The sequence below is a fragment of the Paralichthys olivaceus genome, chromosome 19 (assembly GCF_024713975.1).
Source record: "Paralichthys olivaceus isolate ysfri-2021 chromosome 19, ASM2471397v2, whole genome shotgun sequence".
Classification (NCBI taxonomy): domain Eukaryota; kingdom Metazoa; phylum Chordata; class Actinopteri; order Pleuronectiformes; family Paralichthyidae; genus Paralichthys; species Paralichthys olivaceus.
Window position 1 is genome coordinate 10721180 of NC_091111.1, and position 27863 is coordinate 10749042.

At 41.4% G+C, this 27863-nt stretch overlaps 2 protein-coding genes across 2 annotated transcripts; both read left to right on the forward strand.

Annotated features, from left to right (window-relative positions):
• The first annotated feature begins 1365 nt into the window (after positions 1 to 1365).
• On the forward strand, positions 1366 to 21270 carry pinx1 (PIN2 (TERF1) interacting telomerase inhibitor 1). Its single transcript, XM_020091868.2, has 7 exons — positions 1366 to 1449; positions 2475 to 2584; positions 2682 to 2774; positions 3580 to 3661; positions 4283 to 4372; positions 8441 to 8523; positions 19754 to 21270. Exons 1-7 carry the CDS (start codon positions 1431 to 1433, stop codon positions 20450 to 20452), a joined length of 1176 nt encoding a protein of 391 aa, XP_019947427.1. The 5' UTR covers positions 1366 to 1430; the 3' UTR covers positions 20453 to 21270.
• A 2644-nt stretch (positions 21271 to 23914) lies between these two features.
• Positions 23915 to 27610, forward strand: sox7 (SRY-box transcription factor 7). The gene is made up of 2 exons (XM_020091867.2): positions 23915 to 24391; positions 25289 to 27610. Exons 1-2 carry the CDS (start codon positions 24160 to 24162, stop codon positions 26263 to 26265), a joined length of 1209 nt encoding a protein of 402 aa, XP_019947426.1. The 5' UTR covers positions 23915 to 24159; the 3' UTR covers positions 26266 to 27610.
• The last annotated feature ends 253 nt before the right edge of the window (positions 27611 to 27863 follow it).

Genomic DNA, 27863 nt, shown 5'->3' on the forward strand with positions numbered 1-27863 from the left:
ATTAGTATTTAGTGTGTTTGGAATCATAAAACTTTAATATCTTCATTTTTCATAGCTGACAAAACATAAGTGATTTGAGTTAAATTTGTGTTTAAGGGTACTATTATATTTCTATATCTGTAGCTTGGACTAAGATTTGTGTAAAAAAAAAAAAAGTAAAAGCAGATGCATCTCGTAGAGGTATTAAAAAACAATACTAACTCTGTACACTGGCTCTGTCCCATGAAAACAAAAACTCTGTCCTGAGTCAGGTGTTCTCCAGGGCATAATTTCAAAGGTAATATTTATATAGCATAAATAAAAAACATATTTATTCTTTATCTCAGGCAAAAAACATTTTGTCAACATAAAAGAACTGAAGGTTTTTTTTCAGTCTGATTTTAAGAAATGTTGCCAGAAAGCTTTCGTAACTCAAGAACATTCAGTCCAAGTCCTCACTTAAACCTGTAAAACGACATTCCTACTGTAAAGCGCTTGGAGAGAACCATTGTTTCATCAAAGTCAGATAATTAAGTTGATAGATGTGGTTGCTCCGGGTTACACACCTGAAAACCCTGCAGCCACTGTCCAGTAACATCCAAGAAACTGTCACTACAACCATTACAACTATTTACCTCAGCTGATTTTACTCAGGCAGCTTTTATCGCCTGTTATCTGGACATTAAATCTTTCTACCATCGCTTAAGAGTTGCTGCTTCTTTACTAAGTCAGTGTGTTGATTTTCATGGTATTTACAGGTTCAAGATAATAAGACTTTTAGATTCATGTGGAATAGAGTTAGTCAGTATTTCAGATCAAATGATGCTTAGTTAAAAGCAATGTCCCAGCTCTGCCCGAGTGGTTGTGATACTTCTGTCAGTACTTGAAGCATCAATCTGTCACATGCGTCAGGTGAAAAAAGTTGTTTCTTTGTTGGCTAGCTCCATGCTCTATGCAAGAACTCATTGTGCAACGCTGCCATGCTTTGTTTGAGTTTGGTTAGATTTGGAGCGTGACTGATAAATCAGTGGGCTGACATCAGTATCACGGTCAGGGTCAGATTTAATGATAGAGTAAAAAGTATATTGCTCAATTTATTTTCCATATTTTTCTTCATTTCTGTATAATGTTACAGTGTCAGATTGTAGATCTCTGAAGTTCATTGAACCTGAGTGACCCTGTGTGTGTGCGTGTTAATTTGCAGGTGGCGTCCTCTGCTGGCAAAAATAATGACTTGCAGCGCTGCAAATAAAAGCAACAGCAATAACATAAATGATTGTAATAAAAAAAAAATACAAACACGTGTATTTTTGTGTGTCACATATCACAGGTTGGATCGTATTTCATAAGGAAATGTTTGCCACAAAAAAACCCCGCGTGGTCAAACATTATCTTCAGGCATTTTACAGGAAGCCTACTCACCTCGCTTCAAGCTGGTGAAGGACCCCAGGATGTCCATGCTCGCTGAGCGTACGTAAATTTCCTCCAGAGTTTTCATTCATATTCTCCTGTTTTCCTTCAAAGTTATTGTGTTTGATACGATGTTACGTGTTCTTAAAAACCGCTGCTACTCGCTGTCAATAGTCTTTTCTCCGAAAACATTCAGTATTTACTCGTTTGTATAGTATCCGGGTAGCTAGCATTAGCGCTAGCTACAGCGCTCTGAGTGAACACGTGTTTCCTGTGGCTGTCCATCTTATCCACTGTAGCTCATTTTCAGCTAAACGCATTGTCCTGAATGGCTGAATGCTCTTTTAAACAAACCTGCAGCTGTGTCGCTTTGTTTTCTCATCGCATCTTCTCTTATTCACGAGAGGATGACAGCTGTCAGTCACTGTTTACATACACGACACCACACAGTTCTCACACGGACCCTTCGTACCGACCTTCTTTATATACAGTCTATGGTACCGACCCAGTGAAACCCGGTGTTTCACCTAAATGTGATGGTCCTCCACAAACTGATTATATAATCTATATCCTGAGGATCATTCTACACCATTAATTGCAGTCTAGCTTCCAGATATAAACATGGATAAAGGAAAAACACACCAGAGTCTGAATGTTTTGATTATGCTTTAAACTGTAAATACTTATTTTGGTCACAAATGTGTTGAAACACTTAAAATAAGTGTGTGTGAACGTTATGACGGTTTAATAAAGCAACACAGGTTCATTGAAATGATTGAGACACAGGGTTATATAACAGTGGGAGTGTAACAGCTGTGTGTAAGGGCTGATTCTGATCCCTGTGTGTAGTCGCTTTAGTCAGTCTGTGTACACTGACTATGACATTTAGAACATATGTGTGCCCTATCTTGATTCTGCACAGTAATCACGTGTGTGTGTGTGTGTGTGTGTGTGTGTGTGTGTGTGTGTGTGTGTGTGTTCATGGTCTCATCATGGTCAGCTTGCAGTGAGTTTGTTTTCTGGATACTTTATGTAATATTGTGTTCGCTGACTGTTATGTAATAATATTGCGGCTTTCTTTCCAGCCCGGAGGAAGCAGAAGTGGTCTGTTGACCCCAGGAACAGCGCCTGGAGCAACGATGACTCCAAATTTGGCCAGAAGATGCTGGAGCGAATGGGCTGGTCCAAGGGCAAGGTAAACTGTGGATCTGTGCTGTTTCCTGCTGGGCTAACACTGGTGCCTTTAGTGAACGTTCATGTCACATGTTGTGTCTTGTCCTTTTTATATTCAGGGCCTGGGCAGGACTGAGCAAGGCTCCACCGACCATATCAAAGTAAAAGTTAAAAACAACAGCTATGGGTTTGGAACCAGTGCCAGCTATGAGGTGAGCACAATTCTTGAATGCCTACTATCGTCTTAGGTTTATTTCTGTTTTCCTTTTAACGTTACGATAAATCAGTATGAATTTGAATGACCCTCTTGCTGCACAGATACTAAGATATTTTGGTTAATACCTGACGTAAAAACACCATTATAATATTACACCTTTATTAAAATAGTTTTTTCTCCAGGACTGATTCCATAGTGCAAGTTCATTATTTTCCAAAATATTTACTGGGACTTTATTTCATGCAAACAGCAGCAGTTCCGTCTGTGTTGTTTCTTTCTCTTGCTGCTATCAGAACTTAATTGCACAAACATTTTAACCAGAAACTGTGCACCATGCACAGCCGGCGTACTCGCAGCTCAGTGCTCCAGCTTTTATGAGACGTATGGCAGTTCCACTCACAAGCTGTTTAACGGTGACTTGATTGTCCTCAAGGGGAAATTTGTCTCAGTCGGGCGAAACATAGACATGAAGATGAAACTCAACAGAATGCTTAACACATTGTCATACATCCCACTCACAAGCTCACATAAAACAACATCAGTGGCAGTATAATATAAAGCCCAATGTACATCCACCATCATTCCACCCAATTGTCCTTGGTTAAAACACTGTTGTCATTCATTAGCATTAGCATCAATCTGACAACTTGTGTGGGAACCTTAAACCAAGCCTTTGGGTATGGATGCAGTAATTTAGTTAAATCTATTAATCAACATTTAGCTCCAGTTTTACTTGGTCTGAAATTCTCTGTAAACGAAAACTTAACAGTCACATTACATCTCTTTTCTGTTGTTGCCAGGACAACTGGATTGCTCACCAAGATGACTTCAATGAGCTGCTTGCTCAGCTGAACAACTGCCATGGTCAAAATAACAGCAATGGTGTGTACACACAGTTTGGTTAATGTATCTATTTTATTCACTGTTGAGCACAGGCTGCTTTATTTGCGGTGTTAATTCCATGTGGCGATGTGTGTGAGGACACGACTGTAGTTTTTGAACTTGTGAAGCGTTCAAGCGCCCTTGACTTTCTGTTATTTGCAGAGATATTTTGGCAAAGGTGTTTTTTGGACCAGATTTTTATTGACCTTGACCTTTGACTGATCTTCTCCTTAATCTTGTGGAGATACGTCTTTGTGGTGTTGTGTAGAGACAGGGATGAAAACAATGCCCTGCTTGGACGGTGATGCCAGAGCAAAGGGTAACTCAGATTGTTACTCTTTATCATTCTGTATTTGTTCAACACCGAAATACTGACATGTGCCACTTCTTCTGTATGGTTGGTTCTTGTGTTGAACAGTAGAGGGCGCCACACTGCCACATTTAGTTGAGCAAAGGTTTGGTAATAACTCACATAATAAATATCATCATCATTGCTGTTCCTGTCGGCAAATCACATACAGACTTGTGTTATACAGGAGCTGGTAGAGGTTTGTTGTGATCATACTGAACATTTAAAATTTGCATGTGTGATTTATGTTTAAATTTCGTTATTATCCACAGAGCCTCCACCAGATGAACAAAAAGGCTTCAGCTTGGAAGAGAAATCCAAGACCTCCAAAAAGAGGGTCCATTACATGAAGTTTACCAAAGGTGGGTTTGTCTTAGTCAGCTGAGAGAAGACAGATCAGGGGGATAAACATGGATTAGGAAGATGCTAAATGCAGAGTTAATGTTTCTTGCTCTGATAAGTCATTTCTGTAGCATCCTGCAACAAACTCAACCAGACTGGATCTTTATTTATTCATCTAAACCAGTTTCAAGGAACTTATTTGAGAGCTGCGTTAGTTTTTTTTTCTTCCACCACCAACTCAAATAGGTGCCTCCGCTGTTTCTGGTTTTCCACACATACACACCTACGCACCATGTGCCCACACAGACAGACGGACAGACAGCCTCCTTCTACTCCTTGTTGAACCTTGTGCTCTTGGCTCTGACCACAGACCCCGATCAGAGCCCTGTCAAGCCTGCGCTGGGTCAGTTGACCCGGTCAGTGCTAAGGGGGGTTATTAATAACTCTTCCCTTCTACTTTCATTACTCCTTTACACGTCAGGAAGTCAAGATTTGCTGGTCAAGGCCTGTACACCGATAGGCACGAGGAGGAATTTGGTGTTCAGGACCACTGGAGAGCAAAATGAAAAACCACAAGCCCATTTTTTACTGCTGAATTTTACTTGAGCCTGCAATATAGTTAAGTGACTACATGAGCAATGTCTTCGTAAGGTTGTCGGATTGTGCATCTGCTATTTCTTGCACTTGCATTTGCGTTTTTTTTTTTAAACTTCCAACCTATTTTTTAAATGACGTTAATTTTGCAAAGCCTTGATCAAATATGCATATGTGTTAAAGTAATTCCTCTGTAAATTATGAGAATTAATGAGCTCAGCTTAGATGGGAAAACGGAATATCTCAACGTTTGCCTTACCTGGAAGCGCTTTTAATATTTACGTCATTCAACAGCAACTTCCTGTTTCCTGTTTGGGGCATCTGGCATGTCCATTTGCTGTCCGTTTACCCAAAAACAACACCTCCCAGGGGCTACACAAGCCATTAGATGACCCTGCATGATAAAACGTGGCCCCGGTCCACCCCCCCAAAACCCTCTAACCCTGTTTTTGTGATCTTAATTTGGCAGGAGCCAGAAAAAGAATCTTACTGACAGATGAGATGCACCAAGTCACATTTAAGACATGAAGTGTGTGTGTGTTAGGGGTTTAAAGATGACGTCTTGTTTTTCTTATTTTGTGCCGACTGACACCCTTCCCGTTCTCACTCTCGTAAAACTCAATAGGACAAAGTTTTGCACAGAATCTCCTTCTGTGGAATCTTAAACATCCTAAAAAAAGTTAAATAATCTGACTTTCAGTCCTTAAAGTTTTAAATATGTGACAATATTAAGTACTATATCTTGAATATGCTTTGGTAGGTTTGTTATGCTCATGAACATCAACACTCAAATGCTTTCAAATGATTTCTTTATTAGTTTGTTGAAACTTGCAGAAATCCTGGAATAATATATAATGTAGCATGAAGTGGTCACAAACAACAACAACAACAACAGTGGCTCAAACAAATCCCTGTTCATCCTTTTGTCTGTCATTCACCTTCGATCTTTTTTGTGTCGACTGTGCACTAAGGCGTTTTATCAACTTTGCATTAGGAAGCACTTATACTCAATCCTGTCACCAACTAATAAAGTCTGATCCCACGGGCTTTAACTTCTAATCCCTCCCATTATCACCACCAACTGAGCAAGTAGCATCTGAAGCTGCTGTTTCATGACTCTATAGTGTTAGAAAGCAGAGAGTGAAACACCTTAGAGGGGAAACGCAGGTAGGAATGTTTTCACAAGAATTAAATCCAGGCAGTTGTAGACCTGTCAATTTGGCTGTTTTGCAACATAACACCACTTTAACCTGTCTCCACTCAAAGATGCGTGCAACAGTTGTCATGCAGCAGAAGGGACGCTGGCACTTCCTGTTTTTCCATAAACGACTCATAACTGAATTGGAAACTCGAGAGTTCAGTTCTCCGCCTGTCTTATGTGATCTGACAGGCTTAAACTTTGACTGTGAACCTCAGATGTGAGAAATGGAAATGTATTATCCAAATAGTCAGACTTACCGTATCTAGTTATCGTTTTATTTTATTTGATCCTTTTTATTATTTGCGGTCTGCGGTCTGGATCAGCTTGGGTCACCAAAGAGTTACCCAGCAACAAGTAACCTGCCACGCCTGTTTGCATGCTTCCCCTGACTGGCTCCTCTCCTGTGAAGCTGTTGCCAAGTTAAGGATTGGTAATAGATTTAGTGTTGCTAAGCTGGTTACATGAGAGATGGAAGAAGTCAGGTACTACCCTCATACTTCTGCATGTGCAGAGGTTCGACCATGAGCAGGCAAAGTGCAACCGTTATGTCTCTCAGATTAAAAAGATTAGAACGTGTAGTTTATAAGCAATGACAAGCAATTTTTAATAGTGTCCACATTTCAATTCACTCGATCCAGATTTGACCTGCTCCATATTGCAACCACTCATGAATAGACTTCCAAAGAGCAGCATCTCACCAAGTTAAAAAATGCTTTAAAAACTCCCGGATCTGCAAAATGTAATGGATCCTGCCCCACCTCCTCCACGACATTTCATGGAAATCGGTAAAGTAGTTTTTGTGTTATCCTGCTTACAAACAAACCACCGCTGACAAACCTCCTCAATTTCTTCCTTAAATATTTGTCTCATATTTTACTCCAATTATTTATTCCCCTTGAAATTAGCTCTGCAAAAAAACATATTGTGGCTGCCATAGCATTGCACTGAGGTATCACTGTGAATCTTGGTGCAGGCCTCCTCCTCACTCTCTTCTGCTTTTTTATTGATATCCTGTTCACGCCGGCTCCCTGACTGCCAGCTTGACGATTGATGACCTTTGTTTGTGGGGGAAAGCAGCAAATTCTCCACTGCTGAGGACCGGGGGCCCACAACATAAACCAGTAACCCAGTTTTAATTGCTGCCTCCATCTATCACCTGTCAGGCCAGCGAGGGCGGTTGATGCAGAGTTTAACTACAGCTCTCCATCCGCTGTGCCGTGCACCTTTTGTGCTTTTAACTAAACAGATATCTACATTACATGGATACAGGTTAAACTGCTTTTGTTGTCCGTTGGTTCCCCCAGAAACGCCACATCTATCCATCTACCTCCATTGTTGTGTTCAACATAGGAGATATTGATACGTTTCAACACCATCAATTTTCTGTGCTCTGCTAAGGAATTAGAGTGTTTATCTACTTATGACATTTATGTATTTGTCAGTTACAGTTTCACTGGTTAGTCTGGTTTCACTGAAAACATGATGGTTTCCACAGTTACAGTTGAAACGGCAGCAACTGTGGAAACCATCATGTTTTCAGTAACACTTCAGCAGCGTGAATATCGTTCAGCCACCTCTGAACATTAAAGAGGAAAGTAGAGTTGAGTTCTTTTTAATCAGAACATTATTTACACTATCGCCTGAAAGCCTGAGAATTTTGACAAGTCCTTCCTGAAAAGTCACGTTGGGCATAATTTTATGTTTGACCTCAGTCCGGTGGACGACAAACACAGCAGGCCCCCCCCCCCATTTATTTTAGTTTCCAGCAAACTTTCTTGGTTTTACTTCTCAGACCTGCATGAGCAGTGACTTTCAAAGCCAAGAGTTGGTGAGATAGAGGTTTAAAAGCAATAAATAACCAAATGTTATCAGAGCCCTGCTGTAGGAAGAGGATGCAGCTGTACGAACAGGACCTGGGCTTGAGACAGGCGACTGTGTGCTCCAGGAGTCTTTGAGGCCTGCCTTGAAAATGGGAATCCAGAGGCGTGGCGTGACAGACCTTGTCTTTGGTTTATTTTTCTTTACCTTTTTATCCCTGGAGCAAGAAGCGAACCACGCAAACCTCCCCTGTCTTTACCATGTGCCCCCCTCACCACCACACACACACTGGTTGAAACAGTTGCACCCCTAGAGGTTGTTTTTGGAGGGGGGGTGGATGTGTTTAAGAAAATGTGACTTTCTATTCCCTCTTTGATACATCGGTACTGATTTCACATCATTTTACATTTCATCCAATGTGCCAAATTAATTATTATTATTATTTGTGTGTGGTTCTGTAATTTTCTTCTTTTAGGAAAGGACCTGTCCTCCCGCAGTGAAACAGACCTGAATTGCATCTTTGGAAAGAGAGCCCAATCTGGCAAAGAACAAGAGCAGGTAAAAGACACACAAAAAATCCTCTAAAGTTGCACTTGGTAAAAGCTATTTCAATTATCCAAATTTTAGTCTAAGATATATTTTGTTATACACTTGCAAATGTATTTTCACATTAAGCAAGAACTAATTCTCTGAAATGTTGATCACTTGTACAGTGCTCGCTTACTTAATTCATATTTTATTTAGTTATTTTTACTTGATTTTAATGGAAACATATGAAACATATTTAAAAAAAATGAAGCTTAAAAAGGAAAACCAAAAATATTTGAAGCATGACAAGAAAAGAAACTGTTAAAATAATTTATTTCCATGATTCCTCAATGAGTTGAAGTGATCGATGTCATGCTTGATTTAGTGCATATGCCAAAATGCATTGTGTCCAGTTACAAATGAATTTTACAAAGTATTTCTAATCCAAGATCTAAGTTACTGTCTCTGTACTGATACAGTATTTGTCAGAATTTGAAGGGAGGCATCAGATGTGTTTTAACGGAGTCAAAATCAAATCATGCATCATGGGAGCAGACGGCATACCTCTGGCCAGGTGGCTCGAGCTTATCTGCCTCTGTCTTGGTAATTAAGGATCACCGCTAGTGCTGCTGCCTCCATCAGTCTCTGCTGCAGCATCATGTCATCCTCCTGCCTCCACAGGGCGCAGCTCCTGAGCAGCCCGTGGCCCCAGATAAGCCATGTCACAGCATGCAGCTTTAACACAGCCAGCAGGCCACTGATGGCGGCAAGAGCACCTAAATCCAGTTAAAGGATTTGCACTCTCACCCCCTACTTCTCTCTTTCACACTCCTCCCCACTTCTCTGCTTCTTGTCTTGGAGCGTTCACACGCCAGCAGGCATTATTAGAGACAAATCAAAATTGCGGTGAGGTGTGCAGAAATCGGAAATGATGACGCTTGCAAAAAGAAAAGTTGTTCTTTTTTTGCTCTTGGCAATCGCTGATTGGTCACTTCAAATGTCACTTTGCCATTTGGTGTTGTGCTGGCCCTCCTGCTTTTGAAATAAAGCTTAAAGGCTCAGACAGGTGCAAGTTGAATTTGAGCCCAGTAAGTTCCTTTTGGCTTTAAAATCAAAAACCAATGCATAACAGATGAGACTCTTTTTCCTTTGGCTTTCGTATAAACTGTGGAATGTTAATTGTAAAGACACGAGACATGACATAAACACAGGTTTATGAATAAATATATCCTTTATTTTTGCTGTGAAAACTTCTGCTGTCCACGTAAACAAGGACAATGATAAATGTAGCTTTTGGACTGAGGGACAGAAAAGCCTCTTGCTGGCCTACTCTGTTTATCTCCAGCATTTGGCATGAAGAAATTGGCATCTTAAGATCCATAAATTGTACGGAAAAAGGAAAAACCCTTCTCTATTCCCCTGCAGGTGCCGAGCCATAACATCACAATGGCCACTGCTCCCCAGCTGATTAACATTGGAAATGCAGGCAATACACACCATCATTTTCTCCCTAATCGTTTGGTTATGGGTTGTTATTTTTCAGCCAGGAGGGACACCATTGACCATATCGAAAACACTGAACACAATTGCAATGGCTTCCCTCGAGGCCTCGTGCTGAAGCCCAGCAACATCTGAGGTTGCTGGGAAGAGGTAGGGAGGGTGATGGACCAATCAAGCTTTAGGCATTGTGCAGGATCTTCTGTGGGCAAGTCCATGACTCTGCTGTAACCCTCGGCTCACACTGATCTGTGCTTACAGTCGTCCGCCATACTACTCCAAGACAAAGTAGAACACACATGCAATAAAGAATAAAACTTGCGAGCTGTGGTTTGTTGGACAAGTTAATTTGGCGTCTGTACAAACTGCCACCACTCAAATGAACACATTAGTTAAGTTCAGGAGACTCGAACCCCCCCCCCCCCCCAAAAAAAAAAAGAAACTTCCACCACTTCACCTACCACCCACTACTGTTTCTCCTGCCTCCCTTCCACAACCTTGGCCACCCCCCCCTCCTCCATTGCTGGGGTTTTCCTTCCTCTGCAGTGATGTGCTTCCTGTTCGCCTCTTATCGCTGCACACAACGCTCCCTGAAATGCAGACACACACACACACACACACACGCACACACTCACACTCTCAGCAGTCCCACATGCCTCTGTTCATCAAAGGCAGCACTGGATGTGTTGAAAAGAACATATGAGCAGATGGGACAGATTATAAACCCCTTTGTATAAATTAGTTATATTTAGATGGCAACTAACTCTCATCTATTGTCGTGTTCAATCTAAGGCAGTAAAATGTCTCACCACAGAAAGCGTGTTATTAACCCCCCAGCCACCTTTGATCAATTAAAAAAAATCAGCCAGTATGTCAAATAATTAATAATATTCAAAATCATAAAAATAAATTACAGTATTTTCTACTCGAAACCACCTGGGTCTGCTGAAGGCCCTGAAGGACTTGAAGGTTCATTAATTGTCTTAAACGCCAAAACGTGTTTGATGGTGGTGGGTACCAACATTCATTTTACACCTTCCTGGGATGATGAGCTGTCCCTTAGTTCATTTTTGCCGTTTTACACAAAAAGACTTGAAACTGCCGACAATGGTTGAAAGCCCAGTAGGGAGATAGGTGGTTAGGCTCCTTTCATCACATCATACTTTTAATAGCAGTTGTCTCCAATCAAAGTTGACAAAACTAATCTGTAGAAATGGTCACTGTGTAATGTTTGAACACAAAAATTATGTCTATATTATAACTCCATAATTCATAGTTCAGTCTTTTCTAAAAATGTATGTTTCGAAACTAAACCAACATTCCTCTTTTCTGACATTAGATCAAAATCCTCAGTGTAAACTAATGTTCTGACTCTGTGCTCAAATTCAAGTTTAACATCTTGATATATTTAGATGATGAATGTTCTTCTGACATTTCATTAAATTAAATTGAATAATTGAACATGAACTGTGGGCAATTATAGATGTCAAGTGAATATGAATAGAAGAGAGGCTGGGTTGTAGAGATGACCGTGTGTGTGTGACTTGTCTTGAAGTTAATGTAGGTGCACACAGGGTGTGAAAGCTTTAGAGAAAAGACAAATTAAGACCAGACTTCAGTTATTGTTCTGTACACAGTTCCTTTTTAGGTTATGTCTTATCGTTGGTTACACTGCTATTCTATTCGTCATAAGATAATTAAAGATAAATCTATATATAAATGATATAAAGCAATATTGATAAACCTAACATGTTGAAATACTGGAGGAGCTTACTAAATTTAGTTTGTTGTTTCTTATGAATTCCTTCCTCTAACATTATTTATTGGATGACAGACTTTCCACCCTTTCATGTAGCCACCTGAAAATGTATGCTTTAAACCTGACCGCTGAGGGTTATCACGCTGCGGTGGAACACCTGTCCATCTACACAGGTCTCTGTTATCCATCACCTATCCCACGCCTGCGAGCCTCCTGCTTCTCCTGCCTCCTCTTGTGCCCCTCAACACAATTACTCACCACATGACAAACGACAGGCCCTCTCTGCCGAGATATCAAAAAGCCCCGGCCACTTCTAAATGAAGGCACTTTGGCAGCCCTGTGCTCCCTGTGCTTATCGGCGGGCGAGCAGTGCCCCTGGCCGTCCTGCGTCCCCCCCATTCCTTCCTCCTCCTCCACCACCCCCGGCTCTCAGTGCCCTCCTCAGGGGGTTTAGTTAGGGGAGCCACATGGAGGGCCAGCCCAGCTTGATTTATCTCCCTTGCCCCTCTGCCCGGCCACTCAGGCAGGCCGAAAGAGCCGACGAGGCTCCAACGGGCCTCGGCTCTAGAGCCCGGCATTAGCTGAAATAAACCATTCTGCCGCCCAGTGAAAAATGTCCTCTGATTGGCTAATTAATCAGTCAAAGGGGAGCGACGCGGCTTGTGACTTGAGGGACCCAAGCGGGCGACCGCAAAGGGCCTGCTGATAAATAGACTCCCCGCCGATTCATACATCAACAAAAGTTAGTCATTTTTTAAAGCCGCCAGCTCAGAGGAAAGGTGGGAAACAAGCCATAGTTTTATTTTTCCACCCACATTTTCTTTCACATCTCAAAATTCAGTGTTATCTTTTTTTATTCATTTTTTTGTTGTAGTCGCCTTTTGAGTATAGAACACATCATTATGTGTAACATCTTTAAATTTGAAATTGAGATGATTTGAGTATTGAATGGCCGTGCATCAGATGATTACTTTCTCACTCAGACGTGATAATTAATTTTAAAGAAGATTAAATTAGATTTCACTATATCAATATTTTTATCTGGGCTGACTTCACTGAACTATCTTCAGTTTGTAAACTCTAAATGGAGACTAGATTGAACTCCTTCATCAGTTCAGTATATTAAGTTAAGTAAAATTAAAACTATTCGACTATTAGAAACCTCATTATTATTACTGAATCAACCATCCTGTTAGCTTAGTACTCCCTTAACATGTCAGGAAAGAAAAATGGTCGAGCATAATTTGGCGCAAGCCTTGTTTTGACGTCTGAACCCTCCAGTCAGACAGTCGGTATGGCGCACCCTGCTCCCGGGTCAGTGTGACCCTTGCGCCCTCTCCCACTCCCACTCCTGCTCAGGCACAAAGGGCCGAGGATCAAGCCTCTTCGGGTGGCACCTGTTGCAAGTTTTTCCTGCCCACGCATCATCCACATGAAGGATCACACGTCAGCAGGGGCTCCCCCGATACCACCATCTTATGGAATATGGGGAAGGGGGCGACGCAGGTTGGGGGCCAGAGCGTTTGGCAGATCCGTCAGCAAGGCCTCTTCTGTGCTTTGCTGACAGTGCAGAAGCAAAATGCGTTTTTGGATTTAAAAATGTTTTGTGACTCTAGTGTCTAATACACAGTTTGAAGGCTGATAATGAGAGGTGAACAATGGATTGAGGTAGTGTCGAATTTTCTTAGTGTGTCAAAAGCAAAGATATGTTGCCATGGCAATAGCTGTTCTATTCTTGAGACATTTTTGATTTCACTTGGATTTTATACAAATTAAAGACGACAATTTTTTAAAACCCATTCCCATGCATTGACTTCTATCATGAGGATGTAAGCTGATAATTGTTGCCAAGCTAAACATGTTAGTAAAGTATCTATTCAAGCTTTTATTAGCTTTATTCCATTTAGCTTGTAGTCCCAGTGTCTGTCCTGTTTGTCCACACTGAGAGAATTCTCCTCACTTACTGTTAAGTTTCACTGCACAGTATAATTGAAAGTATAAATAGAATATGGCACAGAAGGAGATTTTGTTTTTATCTCAGCCCATTACTTTGCAGTGTTGATCTGTTGAAAGGAGATACTGGTGTAAACATGCGTCTTCTCGATGTGGTCGTGGCAGGGAGCGGGGCTCATTGTGAACCTGAGGAGCGCTAATTCATTCTCAGATAACATCTAATTGCCTCAAGCGAAAAGCTCTCCCTTTCTTGAGCACATTTGTTGACAGGCCCTTTTGCTTCTACTGTTGAAAATATCAAGACCTGTCAAGCCCCCCCCCCCCTCCCTGCTGCAACGACACACACACTCACTCACACATTTACCACCTACCACCCTGGCAGTTGTGTGGACTGCTCCCTCCTGGCCATGCCAGCGCGCTGACACTTACAGATTAGCGCAGGACAAAAAAAAGAGAAAAAGAGCGCGTCCGTCTCTTAGTTACGGGCCTGTGCGAGAATACATGGGGCCAGAGCAATTACCGCCTAGTGAAGCTAACCGCCCAAAGATTTTCCAGTCCTCTCGGCTGTTTACAGCCACCGACTACCGTTTAATCACTGACTCTTTAATCTAATAAATCACAGCTGGGGAAAATAATCACTGTATCTTCCCGCTGTGGGTTTGGGGTTGAGGGGGACCCCTGCGCTCTTGAGGAGGATTTTGTCGGCAAGCGTTTGTGGTGTTGAACAAGCGCAGCGTAGTCAAGCTGCATGCATAATGTTGTCTTCATTTGTTACTTATGATAAACGTTCTCGCACTCGGCACATTTTTCAAAACCCATTTTTTGTGTTTGTCTTAACTACACAGAGAGAGTACGCCTTTAGCAAATACATTGCTTTGCAGAGGCTTCCATGTGTGGTATTATATGTACTTATGGTGCATCCTTTTAGAGTCTTCCTCCTTGTTTCGTCAGTATCTCTGCAGAAAAGGAAGATACATTTTAGAATGGCTCTGACGGCAGTAATGTTACTTAACAATCTGGATGGTCAAATGTAGATTTTGCTTATTTACCAGGGAATGAGGTATTCACCTGTTTTTCTGTCCGCCCACGTCAGGCTCATGAAGGATGGGCTGCTGGACCTGTGCGCACTCATCAGGGGGAGACAGCTGGCTAATCAGGGCCTGATCCATAGACCTCGAGTATAGCCAAATTTATTATTGTGGCAGGACAATGAGGGCACACTTGTGCAATTACAGACCCAACCAATATTGGCTAGAATTTATTGGAAAAAAAACAAACAACAAGTAATGCAAACAGGCAGTTTTTAAGAAAATAAATGAGCAACTGCAGCTTTGTCAGATGCAAATTAACATATGAGCCAGGGGTTGATTTTTTTTATTTATTTATTTTTATACCTTGAAAAACTGATTAGTTGCACATATTCTTCATATTTATTTTTAATGACTTGTTTTAGATTTATTAAGTTAAATTCCCAATCTCGTATTTAAGTCTTGTCAGGTTTTATACAATTTTCTTCAAGACACTTATTAGTGCTTCAAGTGCTTCTTATTTGATTTGGCTTTAGTCTGGTTTTTAAATGAAATGTCAAATTCTGAGTTATTATTTTCAGTTTATTTTATAAATGAGTAAGGTATTACCTGTCAGTTATGTTAGACATAAAAACCTTCTAATACTGCAGATCGTCGTAAATGCCCCAGTTTACTCTCTTACCATGTTCAATGGGAAGCTGCAAAAATACCAACAATGGCACCCGATTGCAGCATTAGTCCTACAAAGCACTACATTTGCGAAACCTACATTAATACACCTTTTTTTTGGCAACATTTTGCATGTAAACCCATCTATTGGCTAAAATTCAAAATTTTCAGCAAAAAAGGGTTTTCTCTTTAAAAATTAACAGTAAAAAGTAGTTTTGGTTGCTCTATAAATTTCATCAGATCATTCGGATCTAGTCAGTAATCAGTTGAATTGAGTTCAAACATTTTTTTGCCGAGCTTGTTGTATCAAAAAAGTTTCACATGCACTCTTGAGAACCTTCTCCATCATCCCTCTGCTGGCTTGACTGACTCTCCTCCTGAATGTGTTGGCCTTCGTGTCTTGGCACCTTGGCACATGTCTCACTATTGGCTTTCCATTGGCTACATTAGCAGGGACAGATAGAACTGGAGTGTCTTGAAGGAGGCGTCCTGTTGAATGTCTTCCCACCCTCTCCTTTTCTCTGGGACCCTCTGCGGGCCCTCCCTGTGTTCCCTGCCCAGCCCCCGCCAGGGGAGAGAGCAGAACAGGAAGGGCCCGATAGCCAGCCAGACCTCTCCTCTGCCGAAGGAGCCTTATCTCAGACCTGCACACAGTGCACTGAGCGCATCCTTTTCCTGGGGTTCTGGGTCTGGGAGGGCGAGGAGGAGGAGGAGTAGACACGGCTGGATATAGGTGTGTTCTCCAACCCTCCACTCGTCAACCCCACTGTCTTTTTCCACTCATTCTCCTCTTGTTCCAGCAATTATGTAAACAGATTTTTAGTAAGTTTTTTTTGAGATGTAGATGGGAGTTTCAAATTCTTTAAAAGTGCATCAACAACTAAGCTGTGTAAATACGATACAGGTGTGTCATTACAATGTTTGCACAGAAGAAACGGCACAAGAAGAGAAGAAGACGTGACTGATTGATCTACTCATATTTTGTTTATGTCTGAATACCCAAAGCAACTAACTACCTCAAATAACAACTTCAAATCAAATACTTTTGATGGTACACTGATTTGTAATAGGTAGTAAAGTGTCTGTTTTATTCCCAGTCTTTTCTTGCACTGTTACTTTAGTGAGTATGAATGATCAACCATAATAAGTGCATAACTTAACAAGTAAAGTCAAACTGTACGTCAGTTAAAAATATTTAGAGTAGTTAAAAAAGAGCATTTATCTCTAACATTAGGAGAGGAAACGTTAATATTCACCACACAGTTTGGCACGTTTGATACAGAGACAACACTTCCATCATTCGGTCGTATTACAGCTTAGTGGGTGGGACAAAGTAGTCAACGTTCTGATCAAGCAATTGCTTTGCTTTCCTAAATGAAAACTGCTTAACCTCCTGTACTCAGAGCCCTGTGTTTATTCTGCAGGAGGTTAAAGTCAGTATTACTTTCCAAACTCTTAAACCATTTTCTTATGTAAATATTGTGTTATGAAGCTTATAATGCTAATTTCTTCCGACTCTTATCTACTGCATTCAACATGCAATGGCTTGTAGTCAGTTAACGCCAACAGTAATAGTGACTGATAATAACAGGCTGCAGAAAACAAAACACACACACAAACACACCCACACCTCTTTGGAAATCAAGAAACAAGATCTGAAGCATTACTGCTGAGTTGTTTCTTAGTGACACGTTGCCCTCGGCACTTGCCAAACAAAACTCTCCAGGGTTGCGAGTAATACTGACTGGATCTGTAGCTTTCTATCCACACTGCATGTGTGTGACCAGCCTGTGCTCAGCACAGCACTTTACCTCTGCCGGATCAGAGTCTAATGGAGATCCCCAGGCAGTGAGGATGAGCCACATACCAAGTTCCAGCCACTTTCCCCAAATGAAGAAGATGTTTCTCTCTCAGTCACTTTCCTCTCATTCACCCTCTGCCTCTCCTGAGAGTAATTTCACAGGCAGCTCTAAAGTGGCCCCCGGCCATCTTCCCAAATCCCAGTTACATGTTGTTTGGCGCGGTCAGCTCTAAGCCCCATCGCCACTTTCCCTAGCAGAGTGGATGCCATTGTGCCGTAACAGGGAGTATAGATTTTCTCTGGGAAGTTGGAGAGTTTTGTTTAATGGCACCGCACCTGAAGGGCCTCGTCCCCCTTGTTAGAAGTTGAGGTACTTTCTAAAGAAAACTTAGTTGTGTCCTTCATAACAGTGTGAGGCTTCTGAATCTATCTGCTTTATATATGTTATCATGTCATGTAATCAGTCAAATCAGTTCAAGTCTTTTTCTTTATATTTCTTGTGTAAATTAAAGCTCAAAGAAAGATAATTTATGCCTTTTATATTGCAGAACAACCTTTTTTTTAAAGATCATATTAATCAATATATTATCCAGCAAAAACAATGGTTAATTTCCTTATGGAAATGTATTGACTTCTAGTGGGTTAAGACAAATGGCTTCTATGAAACAAGGTTTCAGGGATGTCCCTGGCGACTTCTTTTTATAAGAATTTTTTTTATCAGACAAAATCCAATGAAGTGTCCTGAAAGCCCTGGTGGAGGCATAAAGCAAAAATCTCTATTTAAGTCTGTTTGTGTCCCACAAGACATGTTCAGATCTACATCTACAGATCCACATTGTTTTCCCCATCCATCAGTCAGCTTGTCAATCTCAATCAGCGCTGAGGGTCAAAGTAGTGTAATCTGCTATGTAAAAGTTCAAAGGCCAAACCACCGGGTGACTTCGACACGACAGCATTTTTCAATTTATCTCTCTCAATTGTATAGTTTGAAAAATGCCATCCACTTGGTCATCTTGGTAATACACAGAGCAGCCGCATTGTTTAGTGCGATTCTCAGGAGGAGCCTCTGTATTCTTCTGGACGAATCATTATGCATTGAGTAGGCCATTAGGAAAATGAAGACGAATGGGTCGCAGGGGCGACGTGACAAATTGTTCCTGCTGTAGAGTTAAAATCTGGATCATGTTCTGCTTCATAGTTGTAAAGTTGGTCTTGTTAAATGTGGAGCCTAAAGGTCGGAGAGATGATTTGGGCAACAGACAACTCACGTCCCCAGGTTGGACACATTTTAACCAAAGGACTGAGCAGAGCCTTTTTCTCTTTTCAACCTTTACTGTCAGCGTAGCGATCGCCTCCAGACTGTAGAGCTTCCACTTTTAAAACAGCATAGACTATTTTCTCCAAAACAAAGGTGAAAAAGTGACATTGCACAATCAAGTCACGTTATCTGGGGAGAGATCTCATGATGACACATGCTTTCAGACATGCACTGAAGTCAGAATATTTTCCTGCAATTATCCAGAGAGGCTGTACATGAGAACGCGAATGTCCAAATCAGTTTTTCCTGCCAGCCACCTAGTAGAAATGGCCAGGGGAATGTCCGACTGAGCCAATTTGAGAATGGGGCAGGAAAATATCCAGATTATTCACAGCAAGCCAGAGGTTGTGTTGATGTTTCTAACACATGACGGAGGCAAAACCTGAAAATGAAAAAATAAAAAATCAAGATTCAATATGTAAACAAGGTGTCGCTCAGGTAGAAGATTAGGAAAGACGTCGAGATTGAAGAGCTTTTGATTATAAGAGCTGACGCCGGTGTCAAATGTGCGATTTCCGCAGCAGGATTTATATGTTCATGCATGCTCTACCCAGACGCCACCCTTCGCCTATAAAATATAGTGTATATAAAACTGCCAACACTGTAAAATAGAATTATTAAAAAAGAAACTGCAAAATAAACATTGAAAGAAAATAAACTTAAAAACTCCTATTTGATATTTATTGTAGAAATGTTGGGAGTGACTAGTCTGTTTGTGTTTAACAACCAGGTTGCAGATTTTGTGTACAGACTGTGTTAATGGAGAATATTTTATAGGATTCAGTAATTTGCTGATTCCGATCTACGTAAGAGTGAGTGAAGCTGAAAACTGGCTCGTACCTGTTTTTTCATACTCCATAACAGACAAATATATATATTTTCATTCAGATGGGAAAGTCTCAGCTGTAGCTTTCTTTACTATTGAGGAGCAGTTACAGACGGACGCCACTTAAGATATTAATGTGCGAGGACACAGCTGCATGTGTAGGACTCTTCAGCGCTGCAAGAATAAGATGAGAAATGTCTTTGATGCTTATTTTAAGTCGATCCTTTTAACACCCTTTGTTACAGTAACATCCTTTTTCTCTTTTCACTCACTGGTTTGTCTTTTTTGTGTTGATTGACGATCACTTAAGCTTCTGGGCGAACCATTGTGTGCTGTCTATTTCTGTGTAGATTCTCTAGATGCTGCATTAAATCCTAACTCTGTATTGTCATCTGTGTCTTTGGTGTAGGAGAGCAACAGCAGTGATTCTCAGGGAGAGACGGAGGAGAAGGTGACTCCTGCTGCTACCGAACTGGATACGGAGTCCATCGCCAACACTGTGACCAGCACTCTCACTATGCAGGAGTACTTTGCGCAGCGAATGGCTCAGCTGAAGAAGGCTCGGGGACAGGACCCAAGTGCAACATCCAGGGCGGACGCAGAGACCAGCGAGACGTCAACTCCATCCGAGGAACCCATCCACAGTACTAACAATGATACGGAGGAGCCTAGGAAGAAAAAGAAGAAGAAAAAGAAAAAGGCTATGAATGAGTTGGAAGTGGTAGAAGACAATTGTAGTTCTCCCATTGTAGTGGAAGAGGACGAGAACCAAGAGCAGGAACGTTTAAAGAAAAAGACGAAGAAAAAGAGGAAAATGGCAGAAAACAAAGAAACTACAGATGAGAACTGCAGCTCCACCTCTGGTGTGGAGCAGAACTTTGAGGAGCAGAACTGTGAGGAGCGGCCTCCCTCCAAAAAGAAAAAGCTTAAAAAGCACAAAAAGGAAACCGAGCTATTAAACGGCCACGAGCCATCTGAGGATCAAACTGTAAAATCAGAGGTTGTTCCAAAAAAGAAAAACAGAGAGGAGGAGGAGGGCGATGTTGTAGTGGTAGAGGAGAAGAAACCCAAAAAAAACAAGAAAAAGAAGAAGAAACGCCAAGAATAGGTGGAGTCAGGGGTATGGATTAGTAGTCTCCAAACTCATACTTATGGAAATGTCTTATGATCTAATCGAAACTAAAAACTTGTTTAATTTAAACCAACATGAAGAAAAAAGGTTTGATATTTGATCCCAATACCCAGTAAAGCCACTAAGTTGTACTGGTGGACACACCATGGCAGTGCCTTTCTCATCTGTCACAGAAAACAAGCCTCTAAAATGTTGAACTATCCCTTAAATTTTCAACAAGCCTATTTCTGTAATGTAATGTCTAAACTATATTAATAGAGAGACTGACAGATATTTAACAGTCTTTAAAACTAGAATGGCACCCGGTAGAACCTCTGTCAAGGCCGAACAATCTTAAAGTTAAGAAAATTCCGGATCAGCCCTTTAATCCAAATTCACACCAAAATTGAATTGGTTACTTTCAGGTGCAGGTCCCAACCCTCCACCAAGTTTTGTAGAAATTGGTCTAGTAGATTTTACATAATCCCGCAGACAATTTTATAAAAATCTGTGATACGTCATCTGAATAAACTAAAATTTCTAATATTCTACCAACTGTTCTTCCATCTTTCTTTTCTTTTTTTGCCAGCATGTTTTTATGTCTTTGTCAATTTCTTGAATCAAGAGATATCTCTTCATATTGTTAAAGCAACACAGTGAGTTTTCAGCTTTGGTAAAAACTGAAGCAGAAGCACATTGAAATGAATATTTGATGTTATGTTATGAACAGATATAATGTGATGGTGCTTTGCCCTCTCATCAGATTCATGAACTGTAGGCAAATCCACTTTTAAATAAATCCAAATGATTGTAAATGTTTGATTTTTTCTCCCCCTCTACATGTAGATGTTCAAAGAATATGTAGAAGAAAAATACTTGAGCTGAGCAGGTGTAAATGTAATCTATACAAATTCCAAGTAGGCCCACATACTGTATATCAATGTATCCGGCTTTCACAACAATCACCATTTCAACTTCAGTGTGGTTGAGGTTATGAAATGTTTGACTTGACAAACTCTAACAACCAGTCATGTTCAGCAGCGACAGTGGCTGGTGTGAGTCAAAAGGAAACTATAGCCATCCAGTCTTGCACATTTGAAACAGCACAACATTCCTCTTTGCTATTTGGGGTTTTCTCAGTGACAATAACATGGGGGGATTAGACCGGTTCATTCGTCATCGTGTGACGACAATGGAATCTGACTGTCACTGTATGCATCTCACGTGTGAAGCTGGTTTTCCGTCTTGGTATACACTATAGTCAGCCGGAGATAACTAACCATCAAATAATCGCTGGACTCATTAGTCCATGCTTTGTTTTTATTTATCCTATATTTTAATGGGAAGGTCCTATGGATATACAATATCTCTTTTACAATCAAGTGAAAGAGTTTCAAATATAACAAGCAGGGACAAATAACCCACAAAACACTAATACACAGCAAACCTTTAAAACAACAACCGTGCATAGAAACAAAGGAATCTGTAGCTAAAATAAATTATGAAATGAAAAGCACATGTCAAACCCACTGAAACTGTTCTATGAAAACTGATATTTAAAGATTTTAAACTTGCCAAGAAAGAGTAAAGATTTTTAGTTAATTTTAAGTTTCTGTATTTATGACTGTGAGAATATTCTCCGATGATCATGTATTGGTACGAAGTGACTACAGAATAGATAAATATTGTGTTGCCCAGTAAAGGTTTTGCAACAGTTGGGGGGGTTCTTCTTAGAAGCAGTGATGTGCTTTGAACCATTTCATGTAAAAGACAGTGACGTTGCCGGTAACAAACCATAAGATCAACACAATGAACGAAAGCATCCACATTGTTTTCAACGGAGATTGAGAAGAAAAAGATGTAGACGATGGATTAGATATTTCTAATGAACATATATTTACTGCAGTTAAATGGCTTGAGAATCTCCACCTTTATATTTTGCTAAAATAAAGTGCATTGATCAATCAATCCTTTTAAAATCACAACTACCACTGCCATTTACTGACTCACTTTTATTTTGAAAACTATGTCGACAGAATAAAGTTATCCTAAAAAAAGGAACGTTTTTCTAAATGCTTGTGAAATTTCTCTTCATACAGCATGCAGATGAAGATCACCCTCCTCTTCAAAACTCCAGTAGCCACATGTCTTCTAGACTGAAAAGCTGAATAACAGCAGGCAGATACAACTCACACCCACACAGTGATTAACACATACAGGCACTAGTCACTTCAGAACCCCCCAACACTGAGCTGCAATGTGTTTGACTCCAAATTGTAAATACCATGTGAAACTCACACATATTTTCAGTCTGCTGTCTGACTGACTTTTCTGCTCACTCCTCTTGTTATGCTGACTTTCACTGACGGCTCATCGCCCGATGGCCCACGTCAGACCCAGCAAGAGGAAGTGCAGCCCTATATATCACTGATGTGGCTGCTCCACGCACAATCTGTGGCTTCAGGTGCCGTATCCTCTTCCTGTGGGGGGGCAAGTCTCACACAAAGCTGGAGCTGACACTTCAGTTTGATGGGTGCTGGAGGCACAAGTGACCAAAGATGTGTATTACAGCCCAGATGCATGATGGTGGTGGAATAAGTGGGAAAAGTGATTAGAAGCAAGGGTTGGAGCATGTGTGTGTGCAAAAGAGAGAAAGAGACTGAGTGTGTGTGAGCTACTTCATGGCTACAGCCCAAGAGTATCCTGTCAACAGGAACTCCTGGGTTTGATATGGCCACAGAAGGAAACTGATTTGTTTGTAGTGAGTGTTCAGTTTTATCTCTTCTCTCACCGGAGCTGTGTTCCAGAAATTGATCTGCACCCAAACTGTTAAATACAGAAGCCATTTTGGTTCTCTGACGTGTTTTTTCATTGAATGAAAGAAAGAGTTGAGGCTTAAAATGCCTGAAAAAAGTGTTTTAACAGGAATGGGAGTGTTATTGCTTGTTTGTGGAGACCATGACACACTTGTGAGTGAGAACCTGGAAATGTGCAGTCACTGAGTGCACTGCAGAACAGGTTGGATAAGTTGTCAGATGAAGTTTCCTGTTGACAAGGAGACTGAAATTAAGTTGCAGATTTCCTCTGTGTCACCACAAGAGCTTAACTTTATTTAGCAAAAGATTTCTATGTTTTCTTGTTTGACAAACTTTGATTCAATTATGTTTAATGTTTTTAATAAAAAGTAATTGATGTTTGACAGCTCTAAAAGAATCATGAACTGCTCTGGATTATGATGTTTGGTTGTAGTTGATCTGAGAGTGTTGCTTTGTTGTGGGGTCAGTTTTAGTAGTTAGTGTTGAAATTTCTCTCCCTCCCCTCTCTCTCTCTCTCTCTCTCCTCTCTCTCTCCTCTCTTCTCTTTCACGGGGCTCAACTTGCAATCAAGGAGGAGCTGAGAGTCCTCCGGGGTTTCTCCTGGAACCTGCTCCTCAAATATAAAGCGCTCCCCCCGCATCCACCAGGAACGACTGAAGCATTACGCACAAGGAGGAGCCGCTGCCTGAGCCCGTCTCTGCTGCAACCTGCACAAAAACCCATCTGACTGCAGCCTGTAGCTCCAGTGAGTCAAACACCGCTGGATTTTATTTTAAAAAGCTGTGTGAGTAGTTTTCCAGATTTTTTAAATCCGAGCTCAGAGAGGGAATCACAACTTGTCCAACAGAAAAGTGCGAGGCGCATCCTAAAAGTTTTTGGATAGCGCAGATGGCAGCCCTCATCAGCGCGTACTCGTCGTGGCCGGAGTCCTTCGAGTGTCCTCCAGGAGATGGGGACGTGCCCGACGCGCATGGCCCGCACAGGACCCCCGCGGACAAGGCGCCGGAGCCGCGGATCAGACGGCCCATGAACGCGTTCATGGTGTGGGCCAAAGATGAGCGCAAACGGCTGGCGGTTCAAAACCCGGACCTGCACAACGCCGAGCTCAGCAAGATGTTGGGTGAGTATTATTATTATTAATATTATCATCATTATCATTATTATTATTATTATTATTATTATTATTATTGTTGCAGCCGCTGCTTTCCATGCTCATACTTGAAAATTACCATCAGGCCTCGGTTGTTTTACAAAAGTTTTTAAGTTAAGTTTCCGACGCCTAAATGCAAAATTAAATTAAAGCAAACCTCTTAAATGATAAATAAAAAGAAAACATCGGAAACAAAGCTTTTACTTGCTGCTGGAATTAGTTCACAGCCTTAAAAATCCCTTGAATTTAAAAGTTAATGCCACCGCAGCGTGAAATTCGTTAAGGTCTCAGTTTTAGGCGACAGAGAAGAGAATAAAATGAATTTGTCTTGTGTTGAATTTGATTCGGGTTTATTGTTATGTTCTAAATCTGGCATTTGCGCAAATCGGAAATCATCTTTAGCCTGAGCCAGGAAAACATGACATGGAATGAAAGTTCACGCGTAAAAAAAAAAAAACTATCTGTGATCATCTTGGGATTATCAAGTTATAAAAAATGTTTTGATTAAGACCATGTTTTCGTTTTTCTATCCTATTTGGTAATAATTCCCAAAAAGTTTATAAGTTTAGATTTTTTTGTAAAGTCCGTTTTAAAGTAATAGGAGATCTTTGTCATCCCACCTTTATTCATATTAATAAGTATGAGGCAAAAACATTATTTGTAATATTCTATTTTACGATTTATATAAATTATTAGACTGATAATTTTTTGTATTCATTTTAATATTGAGTTATTACTGAAAATAATTTTACTAGTATTTTCAATAAAGTAGTAGACTGCTTTATGAAATTGCATTCATTTGTTGAATCATATTCAGGATTTTTAGCTCAAATAAAAAATATATATATCTGTCTCCTCTCTTTCCAGGCAAGTCTTGGAAGGCCCTGACTCCCCCGCAGAAGAGGCCCTACGTGGAGGAGGCAGAGAGGCTCCGGGTGCAGCACATGCAGGACTACCCCAACTACAAGTATCGGCCTCGCCGGAAGAAGCAGCTGAAACGCATCTGCAAGCGGGTGGACCCCGGCTTCCTACTGAGTGGGCTGGCTCCCGATCAGAATGCCCTGCCCGACCAGCGAGCCCTCTGTCACCCCCTCGACAAAGATGAGGGCAGCCCTAATCACGGCTTCTCCATCCCCAGCCCTAGTCTGCCCAGCGTCAGAAGCTTCAGAGACCCTGCCGGGTCAAACAGTAGCTTCGACACCTACCCATATGGCCTGCCCACTCCTCCAGAGATGTCCCCCTTGGATGCCATGGACCACGAGCATGTACCCCCCTCTTATTACTCAACTTCTGGTAGCTCCTCTGTCTCCTGCTCCTCTTCAGCCTCCTGTCCTGATGAGCATCATCACAATCAGACACACATGGGCAGCCCACCCCCTTACCACACCGACTACTCTCAGACCCAGATCCACTGTGGAGGCCCACGCATAGGTCACATCCCTCACCTGTCCCAGACTGGAGGCGGCAGTGGACTGATCCAGGGCCCTCCACTGTCTTACTACAGCACCTCATCTTTCCCCCAGCTTCACCACGGGCTCCACCAGGGCCATCTGGGTCAGCTGTCCCCACCACCAGAGACACAGGGCCACCTGGAGACTCTGGACCAGCTGAGCCAGGCCGAGCTTCTGGGAGAGGTGGACCGCAATGAGTTTGACCAGTACCTGAACTCCACTGGGCCTGGGTTCCACCCTGAGCAGGGCGGCAGCATGACTCTTACGGGACATATTCAGGTGGCGTCGGCTGCTTCCGTTTCTGCCTGTCCCAGTAGCACCGCAGAAACCAGTCTCATTTCTGTGCTGGCAGACGCAACAGCGGCCTACTACAACAACTATGGCATCTCGTAAGCTTAGTTACAGCACCCATCATACTTGTGACTGATCAGACACTACAGGGTTTGAAATGGGTGAGAACATTTGGGATAATGTTGCACTTGGGTGCTGATAAAGATTTCTTGAGCTCATACAAGTCATTTCGTTATTAGCATCTATGGGCAACTTCATTCCACCATGATTAAAACCGGAACTGATTACTGAGCAATATGATTGTCCAGAGCCGAGGAAAGAACAAAGAGCAATCGGAGGAATATGAAGAAGGGGAGATGGACACCTCAGGGATGCAGACACAAAAACTATCGTATGCCACCTCCTGTTGTCGAGAAATTTCGAAACCAGAAGAACAATCGTAAAAAAAAAAAGACTTGTTGTCCACTTGTAAATGTCACCAGTTACTGTTGCCGCCTGGACGTGTACAGATGCTCCTTTGAAGCTAATTTAAGTCCTTCGATGTTTCGCTTAAACGCTAACTGTAATGCTATTATCAACGTTTTCCATTCGAATGTTTGTATTCTATGTTCTCGCTCTCATTAGTTTGGGAGTCTTACCTCAGTAGTTGTAATTGAATGAGGTTTTAGTTGGACATTTCTTATGCAATTTAACAAGATGGTGTATAATGAAGAAAAAAAAGGCGTTTATACTTCTTCTCAAGTACTTAATAATATATAATCATAACCTCTATGATGAAAAATAATAATGGTAACTATAACTGTATGCTGATTTAGGTTTGTGAAAGACAATAATTTAAAATAAAGGTCAATTTTTATATTATTGCAGGTCTGCTTGGATAATGTTCCCACAGACAAAACAACACTACAAATCATTTTTTTGTTTCACTATTTTACCCGAATATTGATGATAACTGATAAACTTAAAAGTCATTGTGCAGGAGCAGATACTTAATTGATACAATCACATTCCTTAATAAAAAACAATAAAAGAAAGTAGGACTCCTGCTTAGTAGTTTTTGAAAAGTGGCATGTGCTACTTGTCCGTCTTTGAATCCAGTGTCACACCACGTATTCTTCTATTTCGGGCTCTGTCTAGTATTTGACACCCACTCCCCTGCTCGCTTTTTTCCACCCTCCATCACATCATCCTTCTCCATCCGTCTCCTCTCGCTTTCATTTCATCCCGGTTCAGAGGATTAGTGTAAAACAGGGACAGCCGCCGCCGCCACTGCCGCCTCCGTCTCCACCGTCCTTTGTTTTCCAGAGTCTTATTCTGGGTGCCATTCTTAGGAGTCCTGGAACCCCCCCTCCCGTTTATACCCCCACCCCTTCATCCCATGTTATATCTTGCTGATGCAGACCTTTCGTAATCTGTGCGAAATAAATAAATAAAATAAATCCTGGGCCTTCGTTGACTGTTTTACATGCTCCTCATTTTCTCTCCTTTTTTTTCTCCCCCCACGACTCTCCTTCTCCACTCCTCCCCTTCTCACCCGCTCTCTTCTCTTGAATTTTTCTTTTTTGATAAAAGGAATTCGGGGGGCTTTTGACAAATCCTGGAGTCTGGCTGGTCTTCCTGCATTTTTTGGGAACGGTTGAGTCGTGCTTCTTGTAAAAAGGATGTGGCAGAGGAGCGGTGTTTCCTGGCTGATAAGGAAA